General features: G+C 40.0%; 1 protein-coding gene across 3 annotated transcripts; it reads right to left on the bottom strand.

Annotated features, from left to right (window-relative positions):
• Positions 1-8,336: 8,336 nt before the first annotated feature.
• Positions 8,337-22,144, bottom strand: C1S (complement C1s). Of its 3 annotated transcripts, none has more exons than XM_027843292.1 (12): positions 21,895-22,144; positions 20,813-20,937; positions 17,852-18,056; positions 17,483-17,660; positions 16,641-16,766; positions 15,894-16,093; positions 14,492-14,645; positions 13,429-13,544; positions 12,956-13,034; positions 12,352-12,480; positions 10,871-10,945; positions 8,337-9,597 (listed from the first exon to the last, which is right to left on the bottom strand). In XM_027843292.1, the coding sequence occupies exons 2-12, from the start codon at positions 20,851-20,853 to the stop codon at positions 8,801-8,803; spliced, it is 2,100 nt and encodes a 699-aa protein (XP_027699093.1). In that variant the 5' UTR covers positions 20,854-20,937; positions 21,895-22,144; the 3' UTR covers positions 8,337-8,800. The 3 variants fall into 3 exon arrangements, with proteins under 3 accessions (XP_027699093.1, XP_027699094.1, XP_027699095.1); XM_027843293.1 differs by having other exon boundaries at positions 20,813-20,933; XM_027843294.1 differs by having other exon boundaries at positions 20,813-20,913.
• Positions 22,145-22,485: the final 341 nt, after the last annotated feature.

Genomic DNA, 22,485 nt, shown 5'->3' with positions numbered 1-22,485 from the left:
ATGGGCATCCCCTCAATTTCCAGTTCTTGGTCACCGCAAATAAAGCTGCTATGAATATTTTTGTGCATGTGGGTCTTTTTTCCACTTGTGTGATCTCTTTGGGATATAACCCTAGAAGTGCCATTTCTGGGTCAAAAGGTATGCACATTTTTATAGCCCTTTGGGCATAGTTCCAAATTACTCTCCAGAATGGTTGGATCATTTCATAACTCCACCAACAATGCATTAGTGTACCAATTTTCCCACATCTTTTCCACATTTATCATTTTCCATTTTGTCATGTTAGTCAATCTGATAGATGTGATGTGGTACCTCAGTTGTCTTGATTTGCATTTCTCTAATCAATAGTGATTTAGAGCATTTTTTCAAATGACCATAGATAGCTTTAATTTCTTCATCTGAAAACTGCCTGTTCATATCCTCTGACTATTTCTCAATTGGGTAATGACTTAGATTCTTGCAAATTTGACTCCGTTCTCTATATATTTTAGAAATGAGGCCTTTCTCAGAGTCTGTAAAAATTGTTTCCCAGCATTCTGCCTGCCTTCTAATCTTGAGCCTGGCAATTTAAAAAGTTACAAATCTAATTGTATTATCAATTGGTCCACATCTCTCCACATTTAAAAAAAAATAGCATAAGTACTTTATCAAGTAACTACAACCTAAACGAGGGAGAAGGGACTAACACTCTTTCAAGTTCCCACTATCTTTAAGTATCAATGAAAGAACTTAGATCAACAAACTCAATGCTTGGATGTTTCAAAAACAGAAGAGAAGGAAAGAGAAAAATATGATGGAGAGAGTGGGGGCAGGGAGGGACTTATTATTCTTGTAATTGGGCCCCCAAAGGAGAAAATTATTTAAACATGTAGTTTAAGTGGTAAGAGTAGTAAGTAGGTAGCAGTAAGAGTAATGTAAACTTCATTCTTATCTAGCTAAGGCAAGGGAAGACTTTCTAAAATTATGTTAGACATGTATAGCCTATATCAGATGGGGGTTTGGGAGGGGAGGAAGAAAGGGAGAAAAATTTGGAACTTAAAATTTTACAAAAAAAAGAATGTTGAAAACTCTCTTTGTAATTGAAAAAGGTAAAATACTATTTATGAAATAAAATAAAATGATACTGGAAGAAATATAATAAAGTTAGCAGGCAAGTGGGTTGGAACAGAGAGGAGGAGAGGCAGGCTGGGACACTGAAAAGGAGGATAGAGTCAGCAAGTGAAAAATATTAAGTAAAACAAAAGACAGATGCTTACGTGTGATTAAGAAAGAAAAAAAGAGGGGCATCTAGGTAGCACAGTGTATAGAGCTCTGACTTTAGAGTCAGGAGGACCTGAGTTCTAATCCAGCTTCAGACACTTGACATTTACTAGCTGCGTGACTCTGGCCAAGTCATTTAACCCCATTGCCCAGGCAAAAAAAAAAAAAAAAGAAAGAAAGAGCTAGCAAGCCCAAAGATTTGGGTGTGGTATGAAAAAAGGGCAATACCCCAACTTCCATGGAGAAACTACAGATATTTACTACTTATTTAATTTTTTTTCTTTTTTTTCCTGAAGAAATTGGGGGACAGGGGGAGAAGAAATATCATACCAGAATCTCAAGGAAGAAAAAACAAAAATCATCGCTGTGCTTTAAATGGGATACATTTACCAATAAAACAGAAGAGGGTGGTAGAATGTATGAGAAAACAAAACTCAACAATTTGGGGTTTTGGTTTTGGTTTTTACAAGAAATACACATAAAACATCAAGATCCAAGCAGAGTTAAAACTTGAGGTTACAGTAGAATTTATTATGCCTCAGCTGAATCCAAAAGAGGAGTAGCAATTGTGATCTCAGACAAGACAAATGTAGAAATACAGTTAAGACAAATAAAGTGGGAAACTATATGATTATTGCTCATTTCCCCCCCAGATTTGCTGTTGCACTGATGTAAGGAAGCCTCTACCAATGCACATCAGCACCTACTCTGTAATTTACTCTTAGTTGTCTGAGGCACTGATAAATGGATCACACAGCCAATCAGGTGTCAGAGGGAGGACTCAATGGATCTTTCCACTTCAAGGATGACACTATTCACTATCTCTCACTCCTTTTCTGTTGCACTACAAGAAATGACTAATATGAGGAATGCATAGTACCACGAACCATTCATAGAATTCAAAGAATCATGAGCAAACTTTGAATTGAGAAGCAGCAAACGGAAAGAACATTTTGGGTTTTTTTAATTTGTTATTTATTTATGTTTAATTTAAATTTAATATTTAAATTTATATTTAATTTAATTTAAATTTTTTTTTAATTCTGAATTCACTCCTTCCCTCATACCCCTCTCCCAACCATTGTGAAGGCAAGAAATGTGATATCAATTATGTATGTGAAATCATGCAAAACGTATTTCCATATTAGTGATATTGCACAAAAAGAAAAAAACAAGAAAATCAAAGAAAGTAAAAGAAATTGTGCTTCAACTGCATTTAGACTCCATTAGTTCTTTCTCTGATTTTCATCATAAGTGCTTTGGGATTGTCTCCGATCATTGTATTAATCAGAACAGCTAAGTCATTCACAGTTGATTATCTTTACAATATTGTCATTGTACAAATTGTTCTTCTGGTTCTGCTCACTTCACTTTGCATCAGTTCATATAAGTCTTCACAGGTTTTTCTGAAGCCATCCTGCTCATCACTTCTTTTGCATAGTAGTATTCCATCACAATCATATGCCACAACTTGTTTAGCCATTTCCCAGTTGATGGGCATTTCCTTAATTTCCAATTTTTTGCCGCCACATAAAGAGCTGCTACAAATATTTTTGTACATGTGGGGCCTTTTCCTTTTTTCTTTGATTTCTTTGGGATACAGACCTAGTAATGGTATTGCTAAGTCAAAGAGCATGCATGGTTTTATAAGCCTTTTGTGTATCTAGTGTGAGAAAGTGATTATTAATGACCAATGTCTTGGAGATTCAGAACTCTCCCCTTCTTCTAAAGTCCTTTAAGAGTTCAGTTTGAAAAAAATTAATTTTTTAAAAATAAAGAAGTTCAGTCTGAAGGACATTTTGGATGAGATTGCATTGATTCTCCTCATCTTGGTCAGACCCCACCCACCCTGCAAGGAATTTAATCTAGGGTGGGTAAACTATGTTCTGCTCCAACTTGGGTGGGGTATACATTCTTTGCAATAATAGCCTAAAGCCTGGTATAGAAATACTTTCCCCATCCCAGAGATACTCAGCCCTTCATTTTAATATAGCACATCTTCAATCAGTTAACCAATTAGATTTGATTACTGTTAAATGGACCATCTACTGTTTCGAACGGTTACTGTGAGTCACTGCCATGACTACCAGAATGTCTTTGGTCTAAAAGAGATGGTCAAGTGAGCATCGTTTTATTAATAACCTCTTGATCTTATTAATAAAATGATTAAATTACCCAGAACCGATGTCTCTAGAACCTTTTTAAATGTCATACCAGACTCTCTGTAAATGGTTCCAGCCCCCCACCAATGGTGTTCCTCCCCAAAATATAAGGGTGGGTCTCCTACACCCCAGTTCAATTTAATCACTAACTGTTGGATTAGCTTTTACAAGATAATATTTTATTTCAAAGATATAATCATAAATATATAAACTTACTCCCAACATGGGAGGCTTAATCTTCCCCTTGGGGCAGCTATGTGGCGCAGTGGGCAGTGAATAGAGCACCGGCCCTGAAGTCAGGAGGACCTGAGTTCAAATCCAGCCTCAGACCAAACACTTGACATTTACTAACTGTGTGACCCTGGGCAAGTCACTTAACCCCAATTGCCTAATTAAAAAAAAAATCTTCCTCCTTCCTTGTACCACCCCTATCTCTGGGGAGGAGAAAGAGATGAGGTTCAAAGCTTAGCTCAGTTCCTATAGAGCACAAAGTCCCAGTTCCAATACCAAGATCCCCTTCAGGCTCCAGTCTAGGGCACCCCAGCTTCTCCAGGCTTCTAGCTGGCTACCAGGCTGGCTGACTACAACATCTTGCCTAGAATTCTGGTTCCAAGGTCACCACGGCTCAAACTCTTGAATGTATAAGGGGATCACTGCCAGCACCTGAAATTGAAAAGAATGACAGAGAACAGAAACCCCAGGCCAAGAGAAACTGGAGAGAAGGGGTAAAAGGGAGAGCAGGGGAAGGAAGTCCTTCCCCTGTCACTGGTACCCACACCCTGGGTGAACTGTGATCTTCATCATCTGTACAGTAGCAGGAAGGAGAGCATAGAAAGGAAAGAAAGTCTGAAAGAGAATGACTCTCAGTCTGGCCAGTTTTAAAAACAAAGCCTTTCAGGGCAGCTAGGTGGCACAGTGGCTAGAGCACTGGCCCTGGATTCAGGAGGACCTGAGTTCAAAACCGGCCTCAGACACATAACACTTACTAGCTGTGTGACCCTGGGCAAGTCACTTAATCCCATTGCCTAACCAAAAAAAAAAAAAAAAGCCTTTCTAGCTACATAACCAATCAAAAAATGTTACCCCCAGCCATGTGGTAGGACACTCAGAATACCTCTATGTTAGAACTTACTATCTTTTTCCTTAAACCCTCTTCCACTCCTACCTTCCCTATTTCTACAGAGGGCAATATCCTCTTTCTAGTCCCTCAGGCTCTAAACCAGAGATTCCCAAATTTATTTGGCCTACTGCCCCCTTTTAAAAAAATAATTACTCAGCACCCTCCTGGAAATCTACTTTCTTTAACCCTTTAATGTTTTTTTTAATTTGCATTATTTCAAAAATATATGAAATATATTTTTAAATGATACATTTTAAATTTAATAATTTATTGTAAATTTGTGGGTTTTTTCCTACACTGAAATTTTGATGATGCAATACTGCATCATATAACCATATAGTATCATATTGTAAATAAGTCATTGTACACACATATTCTTGCCAATGCATGCTGGGCTTCCTGACAAAGTGCAACCCACTCACCTGCCAATACTCGCTTGTTAAGACCTGTCAGCAGACTTGACCACTGATTGGTTATAACTTGCATTTTGTGTGTTTATTTAGAAAATAATGAAATGACCATGACTTTAACTCCATTATACAATAAATGAAACATGTATGAATGATTTTTCAAATTTTTCTTGTCTTCTTTCCTTATGCTTCCATTGCCTCCTTATTTTTATTCAATGTTCTCCAATTGCATCTGAGGCTACTACCTGGATCATTCCAACACCCCCTGGAGCACAGTATTTTGGGAACCTAGGCTTAAACCTAGGAATCATCCTGGATTCCTCACTATCTCTCACACACACTCCTCCCCATATCTAAGCTATTGCCAATGCCCATCATATTCAACTCTGAACATCTCTCAAATATGACTCCTTCCCAGTCACCACTCTAATTCAGACCCTTATCACCTCACCTCTGTATTACTGCACTAGCCCATTGATGGGTCTGCCTGCCTCAAGCCTCTCCCCACTCCAATCCATTCTCCATTCAGCCACTAAAATGATTTCCTTAAAATGTAGATCAGATCATCTCAATCCCCACTCATACTCAACAAGCTCCAGTGACTTCCTATTGCCTCCAGGAGCAAATACAAAATGCTCTGTTCTGATTCAAAACCCTTCATAACCTGGCCTCCTCCTGCCTTTCCAGTCTTCTCCCACCCAACACCTACTTTTCAATCTAGTGACACTGGTCTCCTAGCTGTTCCAAGAAAAAGGCACTCCAGATTCCTGGCATTTTCTCTGGCTATCTCCCATGCCTGGATCATACTCCCTCCCCTTCTCTGACTTCCCTAACTTCCTTTAATCTCCAACTAAAATCTCACCTTCTTTATTTATTTATTTTTTGGCAACTGGGGTTAAGTGACTTGCCCAGGGCCACACAGCTAGTAAGTGTCAAATTGTTTGGTCTGAGGCCAGAGTTGAACTCAGGTTGTCCTGACTTCAGGGCCGGTGATCTGTCCACTATGCCACCTAACTGCCCCCTAAAATCTCACCTTCTACAGGAAGCCTTCTCCAGCCCCTTTTTATTCCAGTGTCATCTCTCGTTATTTCCTATTTATCCTGGATATAACTTGCTTTGTGTATATATTTTTGCATACCATCTCCCCCAGTAGATTGTGAGCTTCTTTAAGGTAGGGATTGTGTTTTGCCTCTTTTTGTATCCCCAGTGTTTAGCACAGTGCCTGATATACAGTAGGTACATAAAAATGTTTATTGATAGATTGATTGATTGATTGATGTGGTCGTGCCCAGACAAACTGTTACATTTGTATCCCTGGTGCTTAGTACAATTTGTAGCTTATATTAAGTGCTTAACAAATGCTTCTTGCCTTGCCTTGCAAAGGCAATAACTAATACTGGTTTCTGTGGATGAATAATAAAACATACTTCCCTCCTCTTGATAAAGTCACAGCTAGTGACATGGGAGGTAGAACGCTGGACCTGGAATCAGTAAGACCTGAGTTCAAATTCAGCCTTAGACATTTACTAGCTGTGTGACCCTGGGAAAGTCATATGAGCTTGGTCAGCCTGAGTTTCCTCACCTGCAAAATGGGGATAATAATAGCACTTAATCTCACAGTCTTGTTATGAGGATCAAATGAGATAATATATGTGAGGCAAATATTAAAACAATACATAAATTCTAGCTATTATCATTAAAAAGTGGTGGGGAATTACAGGTACCTGATGTGGCATATACTGTCAGATATTGTTTCTATATCAGTTGGTTTTGCTTAACTTTCTTTGGGACAAGGGAGGTCACAAAGAATACAGGGTAAGAGATAAGAGGGATAAGGGATAAGAAATATTGGGAAATGTCTAAAAAAAAAGAATTGATATAACCTTTTGAAAGAAAAGCTTAGATTTTATTATTATTCCCCCCAAAATTGACCAAAAGAATACTCACAACTCTCATTTCTGAAAAGATTATATAAGGATAATCTAAACACACATCAAAGGTATGCTTGATCAAGGTATGAGAAGGGAACGTGCAGGCTTTTCAGAACAGGGTTCTACAGGAGAATACATATTTATAATGGCACAGCTTACCAAAAGGTGGAAAGAATGTCGACAACAATAAGGTATTTGATTTGGTAGAGCAAGATGTCATCTTAAAGCCTCCTCTCCAAAGGATATCCCATGCACATGTCAAAGATTCCTTGAAAGATTATAACGATGGAGATAATTTTGTTTATTAACCCTTTGGTGATTAATATCAATGTTAGCATTGCTTAATGGCTAAAAGGTCATGGAATGCCCTAGTGTCTGAAGAATTAATGTTGAGGATCACCCAAAGGGCAATAGAAGGGTGCATTGTGGGCATAAGCAGGTGGCAATACAGTGCCAATCAAGAAAAATATAAGAAAAATGGCAAGTGATCAGAAAAGCAGATGGTACAGTCAAGTGGTGGGCACAAGCCCATAAGCTGCCAGAAGTGTCCAGAGAAGTAGGGCAGGGTTTCCAGCTCATTAAGTGGGTCTTTTGCGGAGGATTTATGGGAGAATAGGGACGAAAGTCATATAATATGAGTAGGCAAGGATGGGTTGCCATCTGCATCCCTAGAGAGAGGATCCACATCATGGAGATCACAGTTGCATTTAAGCATTAAATTACAAAACTGACACCCTCCCCCCCACAAAAAAAAAGGAAACTGCTCAAAAAAGTAAAGCTATTTAATTTCATAATAAAAATGTGAATCAGAAAAAAGACTTTTCACAGCTCCCTCACTCTCCATCAGGATATGTATGTAGACTATCTATTCCAGATACTTTTTTCTTTCTGAAATACCTTTTTTTTTAAAGAAAAAGAAACAAAACCCTGCCACTTCTTTATAGCTCCATCATGGCATCATCAGACCAGCTGTACTCTGACCTCCATATGCACACACTATGCAATGTGGACTCACATCCTTTTTCCTACCTCCACTTCCAGCATTCATCATATACATAATGTCCCTTAAAGGTGATCACCATCTCACCCCATCTGTCAATGAATATATGTCCCCATGGGCTTCCAATAAAACATTCAAAATATTTCTTTAAAGCTAAGGTTCACATTTTAACACAGAAGCACTAAACCCTGATTTGGGATCACCTTTTAATTTCTCAATCAAATTTTGGAAAGAGGGATATTCTTTTACCTTGCCCTTCTCTACAACATCACTTAGTACAATGCTCTGTAAAGTGTGATCTCAAGAATAATATTAAGTGGCTGATTTAATTCCTATAAAAGTAAATAAGGGTGTGCCTGACCTCCTGTCAATCACTCCCCCTCTCCTTCACATCCACTGTGGTTCTATGATGCTAATTCTGAGTCCTTGTGAAAGAATGAGGGAACACCTGAGTTGGGGTGGAATCACACTTTATTGTGGCTAATTATTAGATGTTAAGAATGATTCATTAAATATAACTTTCAGTGGAGGAACGAGGTGTGCAGGGGGGGTAAACAGCATCTCCATCAGTCACTGTTAACATCAGAGCTATAATAACTGGCAAGGCTCAGGATTAGAAGTAAGAAAGTTCTTTCTGGGATGTTCTGCATGGTGGCAGGATTAGGCAACAATCAAAGGAATGAAACAAATCAATAGAAAGAAGTCTCCAAAGATAAGAGTAGTCATAATGGAATATATAGTTGAACATCACCAATCAGGTGCCCTTACAACAGAGGAATACATTCTGATGGATATTTCAGAGCCAAAAACATGATGCACCCCCACCATAAGCATTTCAGTCTCTCCAGCTCACACTCCCCGTAGTGACAGCAGTCTGGTTATGATCATCCAAGACAGGTGGGTGATATAAGAATGGATTAATCCTGATCAGAGATCCTATGTTCCTGCATGGTCTTCTCAATCCAGGAAATGTAATTCTTTACTTTAGTATAGATCCCATAAGTACCACATTTGGGTCCCCAGGACACCAGGCCAGCCACATAGAATTTGGTTTTCTTTTCATTAGGGACTTGTACAGCAAAGGCCCCACCACTGTCTCCTTCACAACTATCACTCCCCTTCTCTCCTCCAGCACAAATCATGTTATCGGTAAAACTGAAGGTTCTGGTATCTATTCTGGAGTCACTTTCTACTGACTCACACTTTTTCATGGGGACCACAGGTAACTTTGTCCCTCTAAGTTCAACAACAATTCTACGTCTTTCTATTCGGCCCCAGCCTGAGATCAATCCCAGGGTCCCAAACTCCAGGTCATAATCCGATGAACTGTCTGGCAGACATATAGGAGAAACATTAGGCCCCAGTTTCACTGGGTCTTTTAGACGCACCAGTGCAATGTCATTGTCAAAATTCTTCCTTGTCTCTAGATCACCAACGGGCTTCCAGTCCGGATGGAGAAAGACACCATCAGCAATGAGCATCTGGGCCTTCTCCAGATCTGCATTATGGACCCTGGTGGTTCCCATGTACATAATAGGGTTGGAGTTGCCCTCTACCACATGGGCAGCAGTTAACACCCAATGGTCATCAATGAGGGCTCCGCCAGCTCTTGGAGTCTGAAAGAAAACTTGCCAGGGGAAACTGCCAATATTTGCCTTAATACCCCCAAAAATCCTCTGGGTTCCTGCAAATGGCTGACTGGGAACTCCACAGACTAGGGAACAAAGAAAGATATGTTAGCAAAGTACTATTAAAAAGATATTGGCTTCAAACTGATGCTCAGTCACTCTCATCCTATTACCAGCCTATAATGAAGACTCTTTAGACCCTACATTTTATCCATTTCCTCAGGCAGACTGGATTTCACATCAACTGAAAGTACTATAAATTACCCCCAATAACAAATGGGTAAAGAGAAAGAAGCTGGCTCCTGATCATCCTTGACTATAGGTTGGTTTCTCTGCCAAAACAATGGCTCAACCTAGAAGTTGTGATGAAAAGCATAGAACTGGCTTATCTCTTCTCCACCCATACCCACTTGTCGCTCCATTTCCTATTGATTGGTTTTGATTTCAACACTCACCCTTACTAGGTGACATCATAGATTTAGATCTGGGAAGGACCATGGAGACCATCTAGTCCAACCCCTTCTTTGTATAGGTGAGGAAACTGAGGCCAGAGAAGTGAGTGGAACTTGCTCAATATCACACAAGATAGCATAAACATCAGGGGTAGGACTGGAACCCAAGTCCACTTAACCTGTATCTGCCTCAGATTCCTCAACTGTAAAATGGAGATCATAATAGCACCTACCTTGAATGGTTCTTAGGAGGATCAGATGAGATAGTATTTGTAAAAACCTCTTAGCACAATGCCTGGCCCATAGTAGGTGCTTTACAAATGCTAATTCTCTACCATTTCCTTCCATTCTCTGATGTCAAATTCAGCACACTTTCTACTGCATGCACCATTGTGACTTCCATAGGCCCATTTATTCTGTCTCAGGTCTCAGAAGCCCAGAATTCTCACACCCTAACATAGACATCATGTCACATGGGACCACTCTAGGGGTCCCAAAGTTTCTAGGCTTTCTCTCCCAGGAGATAATTTACTGTAGCACCAACAGGCTCATTTCTCCAAACACTAGAAGTCATAGACAGGACATGACAGAATCCCTGGAGCCATGAGACACTTTGCAGCTTCTTCTAGTAAGCTGTGCTTCCACCCTCCCTCCACCCACCATCTTATTTTTTACCACAGTTATTGCATATATTTTACCCAGCACTCTTTTATATTATATTATATTCATTAATAATCAATATTATTAATTTAATATTAATATCATAATTGACCATATCCACCAGTGTTATATCTTATACCCAGCACTCTTTCATGTTATATATTTGATTAATATTATTGATTATTAATGTAATATTATTTTCTTAATTGATTATTAATACTATATCTTATACCCAGTACTCTTTTACCTGCTACACATTGAGGCAGCTCCATGCCCAGCACCTTGTTCATCCAGGTCCCATTGGCAGCACAACGATATTCCCCTAAAATCAACAAGGAAGGCATAGCCGTTTCAGTATTGAATCTCCTCATTAGAGCTCCAGGCTCCCTAGGGGCGGGCATTATAAAGACAAGGACCAGAGCATAAACACCTGGACCCACAAGAGGAGGGTCTAGAGTCTAGACATTCAACCTTCTGCAGATTCTGGTCTCAGGACAGGAAAGTGGTTGGAGATTTTTCCCTGACATACCAGTCTGTATTCTCACAGCAGGATACAAGATCATAGGGGAGGGAAAGAAGAAGGGGAGGCATTGCATTATGATGAAGGCTGTGAACATACTTGATGTGAGAGGGGAAAAGGGAGTCAGATGTCTTTTGTGGCTCATGTTACCTTCCATAAAGCACTACAAAGACCAGACTGTCCTGCAAAAAAGGCTCTTCAGTCAGAGTAAGGGTGGTTTGCAGTTGTAGGCATTTGTCTATAAATCCCTGGGTTTCAGATCAAACAATTCATCCAGAGTAGGACTAACTATATATTATAAAAAACAGATTCCTGTTCCAAGTAGGAAGCTGGATGACAAAACTCAAAGCTCCTTTAGAATTCTAAGATTCTATACTTCTATGAGTCTTTGAACTTATCTGAAGGACTCCAGTTCTTTTGCCTTTTGTGCCTAAACTTTTTTTTTTTTGGAGGCAATGGGAGTTAAGTGACTTGCCCAGGGTTACATAGCTAGTTAAGTGTCTGAGGTTGGATTTGAACTCAGGTCCTCCTGACTCCGTGCTCTGTTCACTGCACCACCTAGCTGCCCCATCTAAACTCCCTAAAAAGGCTTACCTGGCTTCCTTCAAGTCCTAACTAAAATCTCATCTTCTATGTGAAGCATTTCCTGATACTCCATAATGCTAATGCCTCCCTTCCATGGATTATCTTCAATTTCTATTGCTTGCACAAAGTTGTTAGCAGATTGTCTCCCCCATTAGATTGTAAACTCCTTGAGGGCAGGCAACATCTTTGCATCTTTTTATATCCCCAAGCACAGAGCTTAGTATGTAGTAGTCATTTAATAAATGTCTATTTGGACTTGACCAACTGACAGTTCATATATAAGAATTATATTCTAAGACAGTGAAGAAAACAGCAACATTGTCAAGAATTTATAGGATTGGAAGATCACAGATTTGTGGTTGAAAGGAACCTCTGAACTCACCAAATCCAACCCTCTCATTTACAGATAAAGAAACTGTGGCAGAGAGAGGTTAAGTAACTTGCCCTGGGTCATATAGCTAGCAATTATCTGAGGTTTGACTTGTTCCCATGTCTTCTTGATCCCCAACCTAGTGCCTCATCCACTATATCACTGTGCCTCCTCTTTGCCCTTTTAATCCCAAGAAAAACCCACTTCTTAATGTCTTCATTTTTACTACTTCTCCCCCAAAGGAAAAACCTACCAGTCCCTTCGGTCTTCATATAATAATATGGCTCATTGCAGGTATACTGAATCACAGTCCCAAACAAGGTATTTTCTGTATCGTCTGCTTTCCCATTTTTAATGGGTTCGGGAGAGCCGCAGTCCACCGCTAGAAGGGAAAATCAGGACGGGGTCATCAGGGTAGCCACCCTGTCCCAGTAACAGTGATGACATCAACTCTAACCCTCAATCCCATAGACTCCATTGCCTTTTGAGGTCTTCAAATATCTGAGATGATTCTCCTATCCTATTCTCCTATCCTGTGGGTTTCCTTATCTGGTTTTCCTTATTCTACCCCCACTGAAGAATAAAACTTTGCAGCCCAAATAACTATTACCCCATTAGATTTCTCTCTCTCTCTGGTGATGTGCTGATGTGCTGGGATGGTAGAAACAAACAGACACTCAGGACAATCCCATTGTCCTTCTGTGTTTCACCTGGCTTAGGGTCAGTTCTGTCCTAGGGCCCAATAAAGTCTCTGGGTCTAGATGTCTAAAACTCAATCCATCTCCTCTTCTAATCTGAGGGAAAGTAGTTTTATGCCCTCAATCCCATTTTGGAGGATAACCCACTCAGTTACCTACGTTTGCATTTTAGGTTGGAATTACTCCACTGCCCATTACTTTGACAAGTAGAATAGAAGAAGGTTGAGCTGACTCTTCCCTAAAGAGTAACAAGAACCATCATTAATTAGGAGGGATGTGGGGAAGTCAGAGTACCAGAGGGAGTCCCATCCTGGTGCTCAGTGAAGAACCGTCACCAATTTTAACAAGGAGAGACCCAAAGCAGCCCAGATGTAGCTTCACAGTTGATTTCCATTCCAACTCAGTGAATAGAATGACAAACAAAGGAGCAGCAGAAGTGGGGGGAGCTCAGTCTCTCTCAAGGGCAGATTAAATACTCAGAGGAAACATGTTTGGGCTACACCAGTGGTAAAAGAAATGTCTATGCCTTCTTTAGAAACAGCCATGGAGGCTAAAACCTTGGAAACAACTTGGTAGTGATTGCCTTGAATGGAGGGAAGGGTACATGGGACAGGCCCCTGAAGGCAGCTTACCTCCACCACTTCAAACCCTTCCAGACAAGTTATCTTCACAGTATCCTTATACACATATTTGGCTTTTACAGGATCCTGAACAGAGTTGGCTGTGAATTCTTTAGGACATGGCATTGCTTTAGAAGGAAAACGGTGGCAACAGAAAAGAAAACATTAATGAACAAAAAGTTTGAGAATCACCTGTCTTTAAAATAACATATTTCTCTGATCTATTTGCTTTATTTAATAAAAACATACTTCTATAACAACTCATTACCTCCAAACATAGTGTTCTATTGTATTTCCCATGTTACAGATGGTAAAACTGAGGCCCATAGAGGTTAAGTGATTTGACAAAGGACAGTTTATTAAGCAGCACAGGCAGGACCAGGTACCATATTGCCTCTCAGTATCACCTTATCATCTATCTACTAGCCAGACATCAATCTGTGAATCCAATCCATTCAATCCATCTTTCTAACATCTTAGCTAATAAAGCAATTCTATTCCATAAACATTTAGGTGCCTGACTTCCTGCCTTAATTCATCCAACCATTAAACATAATTTCAGTTTCTACTTTCTTCTATAACATTGTACTATTATATTCCCCCATCATCCACTTTTTCTCACGTACCCACCACCTCTTTTCTGGTACCTAATGTGTCAAAGGGGTAAATGTCTAAGAGAATCTAGCATCACTCTCCAAAGGCTCCTCATAGGTTGGTTTAGTTTCCCATGATCTCTTATCCAGAATACAAACGAAAGGTATGAGCTGACAGGTAGGTATACCTGAGTAGGAGGACTCCTGGATACTGAGGCATTTCCAGGATCACTTCGGGAGTTTGGGACTCCCATAGGAATTAAACAATTTTTAAGGATTTGAGAGAAATACTACACTTTTTGGAAGGTACTCCTTAACCCACTTCAGGCTTTCTATCCTTTTGGCATCCGATGTAATGATGTGTCTCTACATCTCTCTCTATTAATGTGTCTATATGTCTATGTATCTATTCCTCAAGTATCTGGCATAGGAATGTTACTTGGATACAAGCACCCATAGGAACAGCTTCCGTGGTTACTCACGGTCTCCATAGTAACGAAGTTTCCAGCCCTTTTTTTGCCCTGTTTCATCAGTCTGGAATACGATATCAAGAACATTGTCCTTGGCTTCAATTATTTGCTGCCCAGGAAATCCATTACCACAGTAGGGCCCAAACTGCTGACCTCCTGCAGTGAACTGGGAGGAAAAAATAAATGAGAATGAGTCAGGAGAGACAGAAAGGAAAGAAGGAAAAGAGGTAGAGAGTAAGGCATATAAAAAAAAAAGTAAACATTGTGCAATAGAGTCTGCTACTTGCTACATGTCAGTAGAAGAGGCTAGGGAGCCTGCTCCTGGGAGACTTGTGATGATTTATAATGGAAGTCCCTTGTAAAGACTTAAGCATGTGTAGGCATTGCGTAACTAGTTCTATTCTCCTAACCATGTGTGCAGAAGAAGACTTTTTGATTGTTTTTTTACCTCTTTTTGTATCCCCAGTGCTTAGCACAGTGCCTGGCACATAGTAAGCACCTAATAAAGATTTGATTAATTAGATAGCTGGAATCTGGAGATCCTCCAAAAGGTACTAGGGAACAGAGATTCAGGCTCATTTTTCTCTTAGGCTACTTTCTCTTCAGATGTTCTCCCTTGCTTTGAGTCCTTTGCTGACTGCCCAGTGAGAGAAACTGCTGTGAGGAGAGAGGCTTTGGGCCTCCCTCTCACCCCAGGCCTAGATTTGGCCTCAAACTTTTGCTTTAACTTACTTTTCTGTTTTAGATGAGGGAACTGGAGATTCTAGTTTTGTGAGAGGTCATGAAAGGGAACATTGGGCATCCTGGCATCCAGGTTTTGCAGCAAGTTCAGTATCAATGCCCCATGGAGCAAGATGTGACCTTCAAGAGTGACCTTTAGGACCTAACTTAGCAGTAGCTGAGATGAAAACTAATCTAGCAGCAGTGCCTTGTCCAGATAGGAACTCAGTGGGAATGACAAATATCATGTAGAAAATATGTGTGTGAGTCCACTCTCCCCAGAGACCAAGGTGGTATGGGACAGAGTATACTTACTTTGACATACTTATTTGTACTTTTGTCTTTTAAATGAATATCCCCTTCAAAAAGCTGATTAGTGTTAAGTGGTTAAATGGAATTGGGACTACAGTCACAGGCACTTAAGAATTAGGGAAGGACATAACTGGTGGGGGATTGAGTCAATGACAGTAGAGAAGAGATTCCCCAAATCCCTTTAGGAGACCCTCCAAAGTCCTGAGGAGGATATGTAGCTGGCCTGGCTGGTTTTTCAAGCTGGGAGTACACTTGCTACAACATAAAAGAGGAAAAGAATGAAAGAAAAATATGCAAGAAAGAAACTGAAAGAAGGAAAGATTTGTTTTCAAGGGAGAAATCCTGCATGGAAGGAAAACAAAAGTAATCATCTACCACGCACAAGCAGGCTGTCCGGACAGTCTCCTTCTGAATCACCTGCTTCCACATCAAAATCTTCTCTCTTAATAGTCACCACCACTTGGAAGCCTTTCTCCAAAAACACCCGATAGTCACAGCGGGAGTTCTCAGGGTATAAACTGGGATAGTTAGGGCTGGTAATCTCCCCAGCTAGATCAGTAAACATATTCCCACTGCAATTCACTTCAAAACAGAGAAGGGAGAAAGGAGAAAATCAGTGGAATGAAAGGAAATCTTGTCATCTTCTCTTAATCTTACTCTTATAAATTGATTACCTTTCATTCAAAACAAATCCATGGTCCTAATTAGGATCTATATCCATTAATTTCCTGATGGCACAACATCAATTAGAGTCACAATCCTCATTAAAGATGCCAAACCATAATGAGGTCCCTACTAATCTGCCTATGATAAGGGTAGAATCTTTTGAGGACCTGAACCTGACCATGTTTGAAGGTTCTCCCTTAGCTAATATTCTAACCTTCTCCTTTGGCCTTGTTTACCTTAGGGTGTTTCTTCCCTACAAGTGCTTAGAAATTAGAAGATATATTCTAACATATATTCTAGAATATATATGTATATATATTCTTAGAAAATAGAATACATATGCATCAAAATCTAGGTTAACTATGAGGGGTAAGCTGGTGGTGACAAATTTCTTCACTCATGCTTCAGGTAATCCTGCATCCCAGGTGACTATCATTGATGGATGGATGGATGAATAGCTCACCTCCACAATTCTTCATGTCATCATGGAGGAAGTACTCCGGAGGGCAGGAGCAGAAGTAACCACCAATGAAGTTGTTGCAGAAATGACTACAAGGGACATCTTCAAAGTCTGTGCATTCATTTATATCTGAAAGTAACAGGGAGAGAATGGAAGTTGAGAATGGAGACCTATATAAAAGAATGAGGTTTAACTAAAACCTGCAAGATTAGGGGTAGGGCGTAACCCTGCATAACAAGAAGAGATATCTTTTAAGCCTTTGCAGAAGTACTTTACATGCTCTTTGATGCTGTCCTGGGCTCCTCAGTCTGCATACTACTGCCCTTGTCTTAATTCATACTACTATGTTTCCTAGGGCCAGGAACTAATAATATAGCACAGGGATGAATAGGTTTACCATGTCTGAGGCCTTTATGTCTCAAATATCTGTCAGGAAGAAGTACGTAACACTAAATATGACACCTTAAAGATCAGACACCCTGTTAAAGTCTGTAGTAGGAAAGTACAATTAGCAGATTTATTAGCTTGATAAAATAATAATTTATTTGATTTAATGAAATTTTTTAAATGTCTCAATGGCGAGTTCCTTATACGAAAATATATTAGAATTCCCCAAGTGTGTTTGAATGTAAAACTAGTGTCTCACAACACAAAGCTGTGTCAAGCTAAGTCAAGACTTTCACATACCAGTAGGAGTAATAGAGGTAGAACTAACTAATGATTTTCCTTTATAAAAATTATGAATAGAATCCTGATTCATGAATTTGTTATTAGCCTGTTCATAATTCAGACACTAAAGTTGGAATATTATAACAAGACACTGATAGGGAGATATTTGGCCATACCCACGGCAACATAGTAAGCAGCAAATCCTGTGAAACGCTCTTCATTTGAGAAGTCTGACTCAAAGATCACTTGGAGGCTGTTATGTGGGACATGGTACTCCTTCACTATTGGAGAACTGGGGTTCTTGCTACTCTTCTGCCCACAGAGTACCCCTTCCACAAGGTCTCCTGATATGATCTATGGAGAGAATTCAAAAGAGGTACAGAATTAGGGAACCAAAGAATAGAAAATGTTCTGAGATATAAGGATTTGAAAGAAGGACGAAGAACCAGATTTCCTTTCCCATAAGGTTCCTCCATTTTACAATCCCTCCCTCTCCTTCCCTGCTCCAAGCCCTTAGTCTCGGTACTTTTGTACCTATACAATACCTTCACTGAATCATACTCGCAGTTGGTTGACAATTCTATGTCCAGATGAGTGAAGTAGAGACGGACGCCATATCCGTCAGGAACTGTGATGTTCCAGATCTTCTGTACATTATTGGGATATGCTTGGGGGTAGTTAGGGGACAAAATTTCCCCATACATGGAGGTCTCCTCAGCCCATGCCAGGACTGCAAACAAGACAACACACCTAGAAAAAGGCACAGAGGGGTGACCTATCTGCCCAGGGGTTGGCACTGTAAATTTTATCTTGAGAATAATTAGGAAACAAGTAATGTCACAGGACACAGGGAAAAGATAAGGATAGCCAGCTTCATGTTAGAAAGGATAAAATATCAGAAAAAAATAGGTCATAGTCAAGACCCCTTAGATGTCAAATCTCTAAGCATTTCTATTGATTTGTGGCAATATCAGGCTCTCTCAAGGGGATGAAAAGAGTGAAATTCAGACCCTATAGTCAATTCAACAAACATTTAAATGGTCACCATGCACAAGGCACTGAAAATATAAGTACAAAAACAAAACAGTCTTTGCCCTCCAACATCTTACACTCTACTGGAAAATATATATGTATATATATTCTTAGAAAATAGAATATATATGCATCAAAATCTAGGTTAACTATGAGGGGTAAGCTGGTGGTGACAAATTTCTTCACTCATGCTTCAGGTAATCCTGCATCCCAGGTGACTATCATTGATGGATGGATGGATGAGTGGGATGAGCTAGATGGCTACTGTACTCTCTTACAGCTATATATTTATGTGTGATCCTATGATCCTATGATCCTATGATCTCAGATACAAGTAGATATAAGGTCATTTGAGAGAGGGAAGGCTGTGGTGACTAGGAGGGATATAGAACCATCAGGGTGCACTATATATGTCTGAAGGATAAGGTCACCTGAAGTTAGTGTGGCACAATGAATAGACAGCCTAGGAGTTGGCATGAAGCGAGGTCAAGTCCTGCCTCTGATATGTGCAGACTGTATGACCTTGGATAAGTCACCTGACCACTCAATGTCCCCAGGAAATTCTCTAAGATTATAAATTTCCTTTTTTTTTTTTTTGGAGGCAACTAGGGTTAAGTGACTTGCCCAGCTAGTAAGTCTCTGAAGCTGGATTTGAACTTAGGTCCTCGTGGCTGTAAGGCCAGTACTCTATCCATTGTGCCACCTAGCTGCCCCTCTAAGATTATAAATTTCATTACAGACACCACTCAGCATCAATGGAGTTTCCTCACCAGGAACCCCCCAGATCAATTAAGTCACAGATCCAGACCCTCTTCCAAAAATAAAAGGTCACATAGGTAATTCCTCTGACTCTAAATGAAATGTATCTATTAAGCACGGCATGGTATTTGTTGTTCAGTCACATCTGATGCTTTGTGACCTCATTTGAGGTTTTCTTGACAAAGATACTGGAGTGGTTTGCCATTTCCTTCTCCAGCTCATTTACGGGTGAAGAAACTGAGGCAAACAGGGTTAAGTGACTTGACCAGGGTCACACAGCTAGTACATGTCTGAGGCTGGATTTGAACTCACAAAAAGGAGTCTTCCTGACTCCAGGGCCAGCACGATGCCCCCTGGTAAGTGCTAGGGATACAAATACAAAAGCTCCCCCCACCAAAGGAGCCTACACTCTGATTGGAAAGACAACACATAGAGTAGTGATGGACAGAGAAGGGAGTTACAGGCTGGGGAGCCAGATGATGGTGAACAGGACTAACCTTTTCAGATCATAGGATCATAGACTGAGAACCGGAAAGGAAATTTATAGGTCCTTCACATTTTATAAATGAGGAAACTGAGGCTCAGTGAGGTTAATTAACTTGCCCAAAGTCATATAAGTAGTAATGATAAACCAGGGATTTAAACCTGCCATTTTACTCCAAATACAAGATTTTTCTTTCCTGCAGTTTCTATAGCACAGTTAATAGAATCTGTAAAATACAAACTCCTTGAGAGTAGGGAAAAGACATTCCTATCAGCAGCATCTAGTACAGTGTTTGGCAAGAAATAGTTACTTAACACATCTTATTGAACTGAACTGTTTCAGAGGTTCCCAAACTTATTTGGCCTCCTGCTCCCTTTAAAAAAAAAAAATCACTCAGTGCCCCCCTGGAAATCTACTTTCTTTAACTCTTTAATGTTGTTTTTTTTTAATTTGTGTCATTTCAAAAAATGTTTTTTTAATGACGCATCTTAAATTTGATAATTTATTATAAATTTGTGGCTTTTTCTCTGCATTGAAATTTTGATGATGCAAAATTGCATCATGTAACTGTATAATTTTGTAAACAAGTCATTACAAGTGTATATTCCTGCTGATGTATGCTGGATTTCCTGACAATTCGAGACTTGCTTGCCTGCCAATACTTGCTTGTTAAGACCCGTTGGCAGACTTGACTGTGGATCAGTTATAACTTGCATTTTGTGTGTTTATTTGGAAAATAATGTAATCACTACAACTTTAACTCTGTTACAAAACAGATGAAATATGCTTTCCATATGAACATTTTTCCCATTCAAATGGTTTTTCAAAATTTTCTTATATTCTCTTCTTTCCTTATGCTTCTACCACTCCCTTATATTCAATGCTCCCCAATTGCACCCGAGGCTACTACCACCCCCCTAGATCATTCCAGTACCCCCAGGAGGCAGTATCACCCACTTTGGGAACCTATGAGGGATCCTGGGAATGTTCCTTCTCCCAAGAAAGGAGAAGACATGGAGAAAATAAAGAGATGAGGGGGAGGTGAAGAGTAGGAAAAGAGAAGAGAAAGACAAAGGAGGTAGAGAGAGACAAAGGAGGTAGAGAGGGTAGCAAAGACCGGGAGGAGAAGAGGAAGGATAGAGAGAGAGGGAGAAAGACAGACAAACAGAATGTGAGACAGGAAGGACACAAGTAGTGGGAAAAACATCTCTAGGGCTTCTTCACCACTTACCATATGCCTGTTGATTTGATAGGTCCTGAGAAGCTGGACATCTCTCAGCTCGGGTTCTCTCCACCTCTGGATTTTGGAGCTCAGAGAAGGGATAGGTTTCACTGTATTTGAGTGAGCAAACCTGCCTTAGGAGTGAGAGTCACTTGGAGTTCAATGACACTTTCATATTGATACCAACATTCAGGTTCTACCAAGCAGTACTACCCATATTTTACCCACCTCCCACATTTTTCCAGCCTTTAACTTTCTAGACTTTGTCCTTCTGTCACGTTTTGTTTCTCTCTTCTCCCAGCTTGACCACTAAGATTGAGGTAACTTTCTCCTAAGCAACATCTGTTAATTGATTCAGCTCTTCTCCCTATTCTTCAGCTTCTCTGTTATTCTGACTCACGTTTTATGACTTTCCTCATCCTTTATGCCCTCACAGCACACAGTACCCCTTCCCAAATTAAAAAAAAAAATCCCTATATCACAAAGCATCTGGAGCACATTCTCCCTGGACTTTTGATTCCTTGATTCACTTTTTCATATTAGACCATCTCTCTTAACTATATCTAATTATGAAATTCTAATGATATGTATCACTATTGATTCCTTCAGGATTGAAATAAAGTACACCTTGAAATTTACCCCAGCCCTCTCTGCTAATCTGTTGGTAAAAGGCAGACAAGTGGGATGGTAGCATTAAACAAACAAACAAAAAACAAAAACCTTGCCCCCATATATTGGATGGAAACAGAGCTGGATAGGTAGATAGGAAAGGAAAAATGGGAAAGTAATCAAAAGAAATTATGGAAGAAGGAATGAGAACAGGTTTCTCTCTCATTTCTTGTTTTATTTTTCAGTCTTTCCCTTCTATCTTAAAGTAACAATATTCTCTTAGTTTATTCAAAATGCATATCATCCTGTCAACAAGGGTCACTGTGCGATGGAATAGGGTTGGGGTTGACCCAAGACAAATGGCCCCAGGTTGAGAAGGAAGAGGAAGCTCCTATCCCTTTTCTTTGCCTAAAGACCAAAAGCATTCTATTGAAGGTATTCTCCATATTGGAGTTCATATCACTTGTTTTTAAGGTTTTTACCTTCTGGAGCTGATGGGGAAGAGTTGATCAGTTTCCCTTACTTCTGCAAGTAGTCATCTTAGGAGGCACGTGCAGACAAGTACAGGGGACAACCAGGGAGCTTAGTGTTCCCTTTGCCTCTCTCAGCCAGCCTCTCTGTCCTTCTGTGTCCTGTTTCTACCATTCCCCCTCAACGTGCCTATTTCTCAAATCCCTAAGCTATACAAGGAGGGGCTAGGAGACCATGGAGCAGGAAGAACAGGATTCAGTTTTAATCTTAGAGCTCCCTCTGCTTTTGAAACAGGCACTCCCCACTTCATCCCTGGCCTGAGTTCCTTTATTGAGGTCTGTGTGGAGGACAGAGATTTTTTTTTAAAAGGTCGGGGGGAATTTTGTCATTGTGCAATCCTCTCTTCCTAGCCAAAGGGGGTGTAACAAAATGCATTTGCATGTAGTTTTGGGGAAATCACGTGGTTTGTAGGAAAAGGAGGGGAATAGGAGTCAAGCCCAGCCCATAATAAATAGTTTTCTCTCCCATGGTCCAATTCAGTTATATACCAAAAGAAAGGATGTTTACCAAAAACCCAGTTCAGAATTTCTTTTTACTTTAAT

Source organism: Vombatus ursinus, unplaced genomic scaffold, assembly GCF_900497805.2.
Source record: "Vombatus ursinus unplaced genomic scaffold, bare-nosed wombat genome assembly UNPS02014906.1, whole genome shotgun sequence".
NCBI lineage: Eukaryota > Metazoa > Chordata > Mammalia > Diprotodontia > Vombatidae > Vombatus > Vombatus ursinus.
This window is presented reverse-complemented; position numbering and strand designations above follow the sequence as displayed.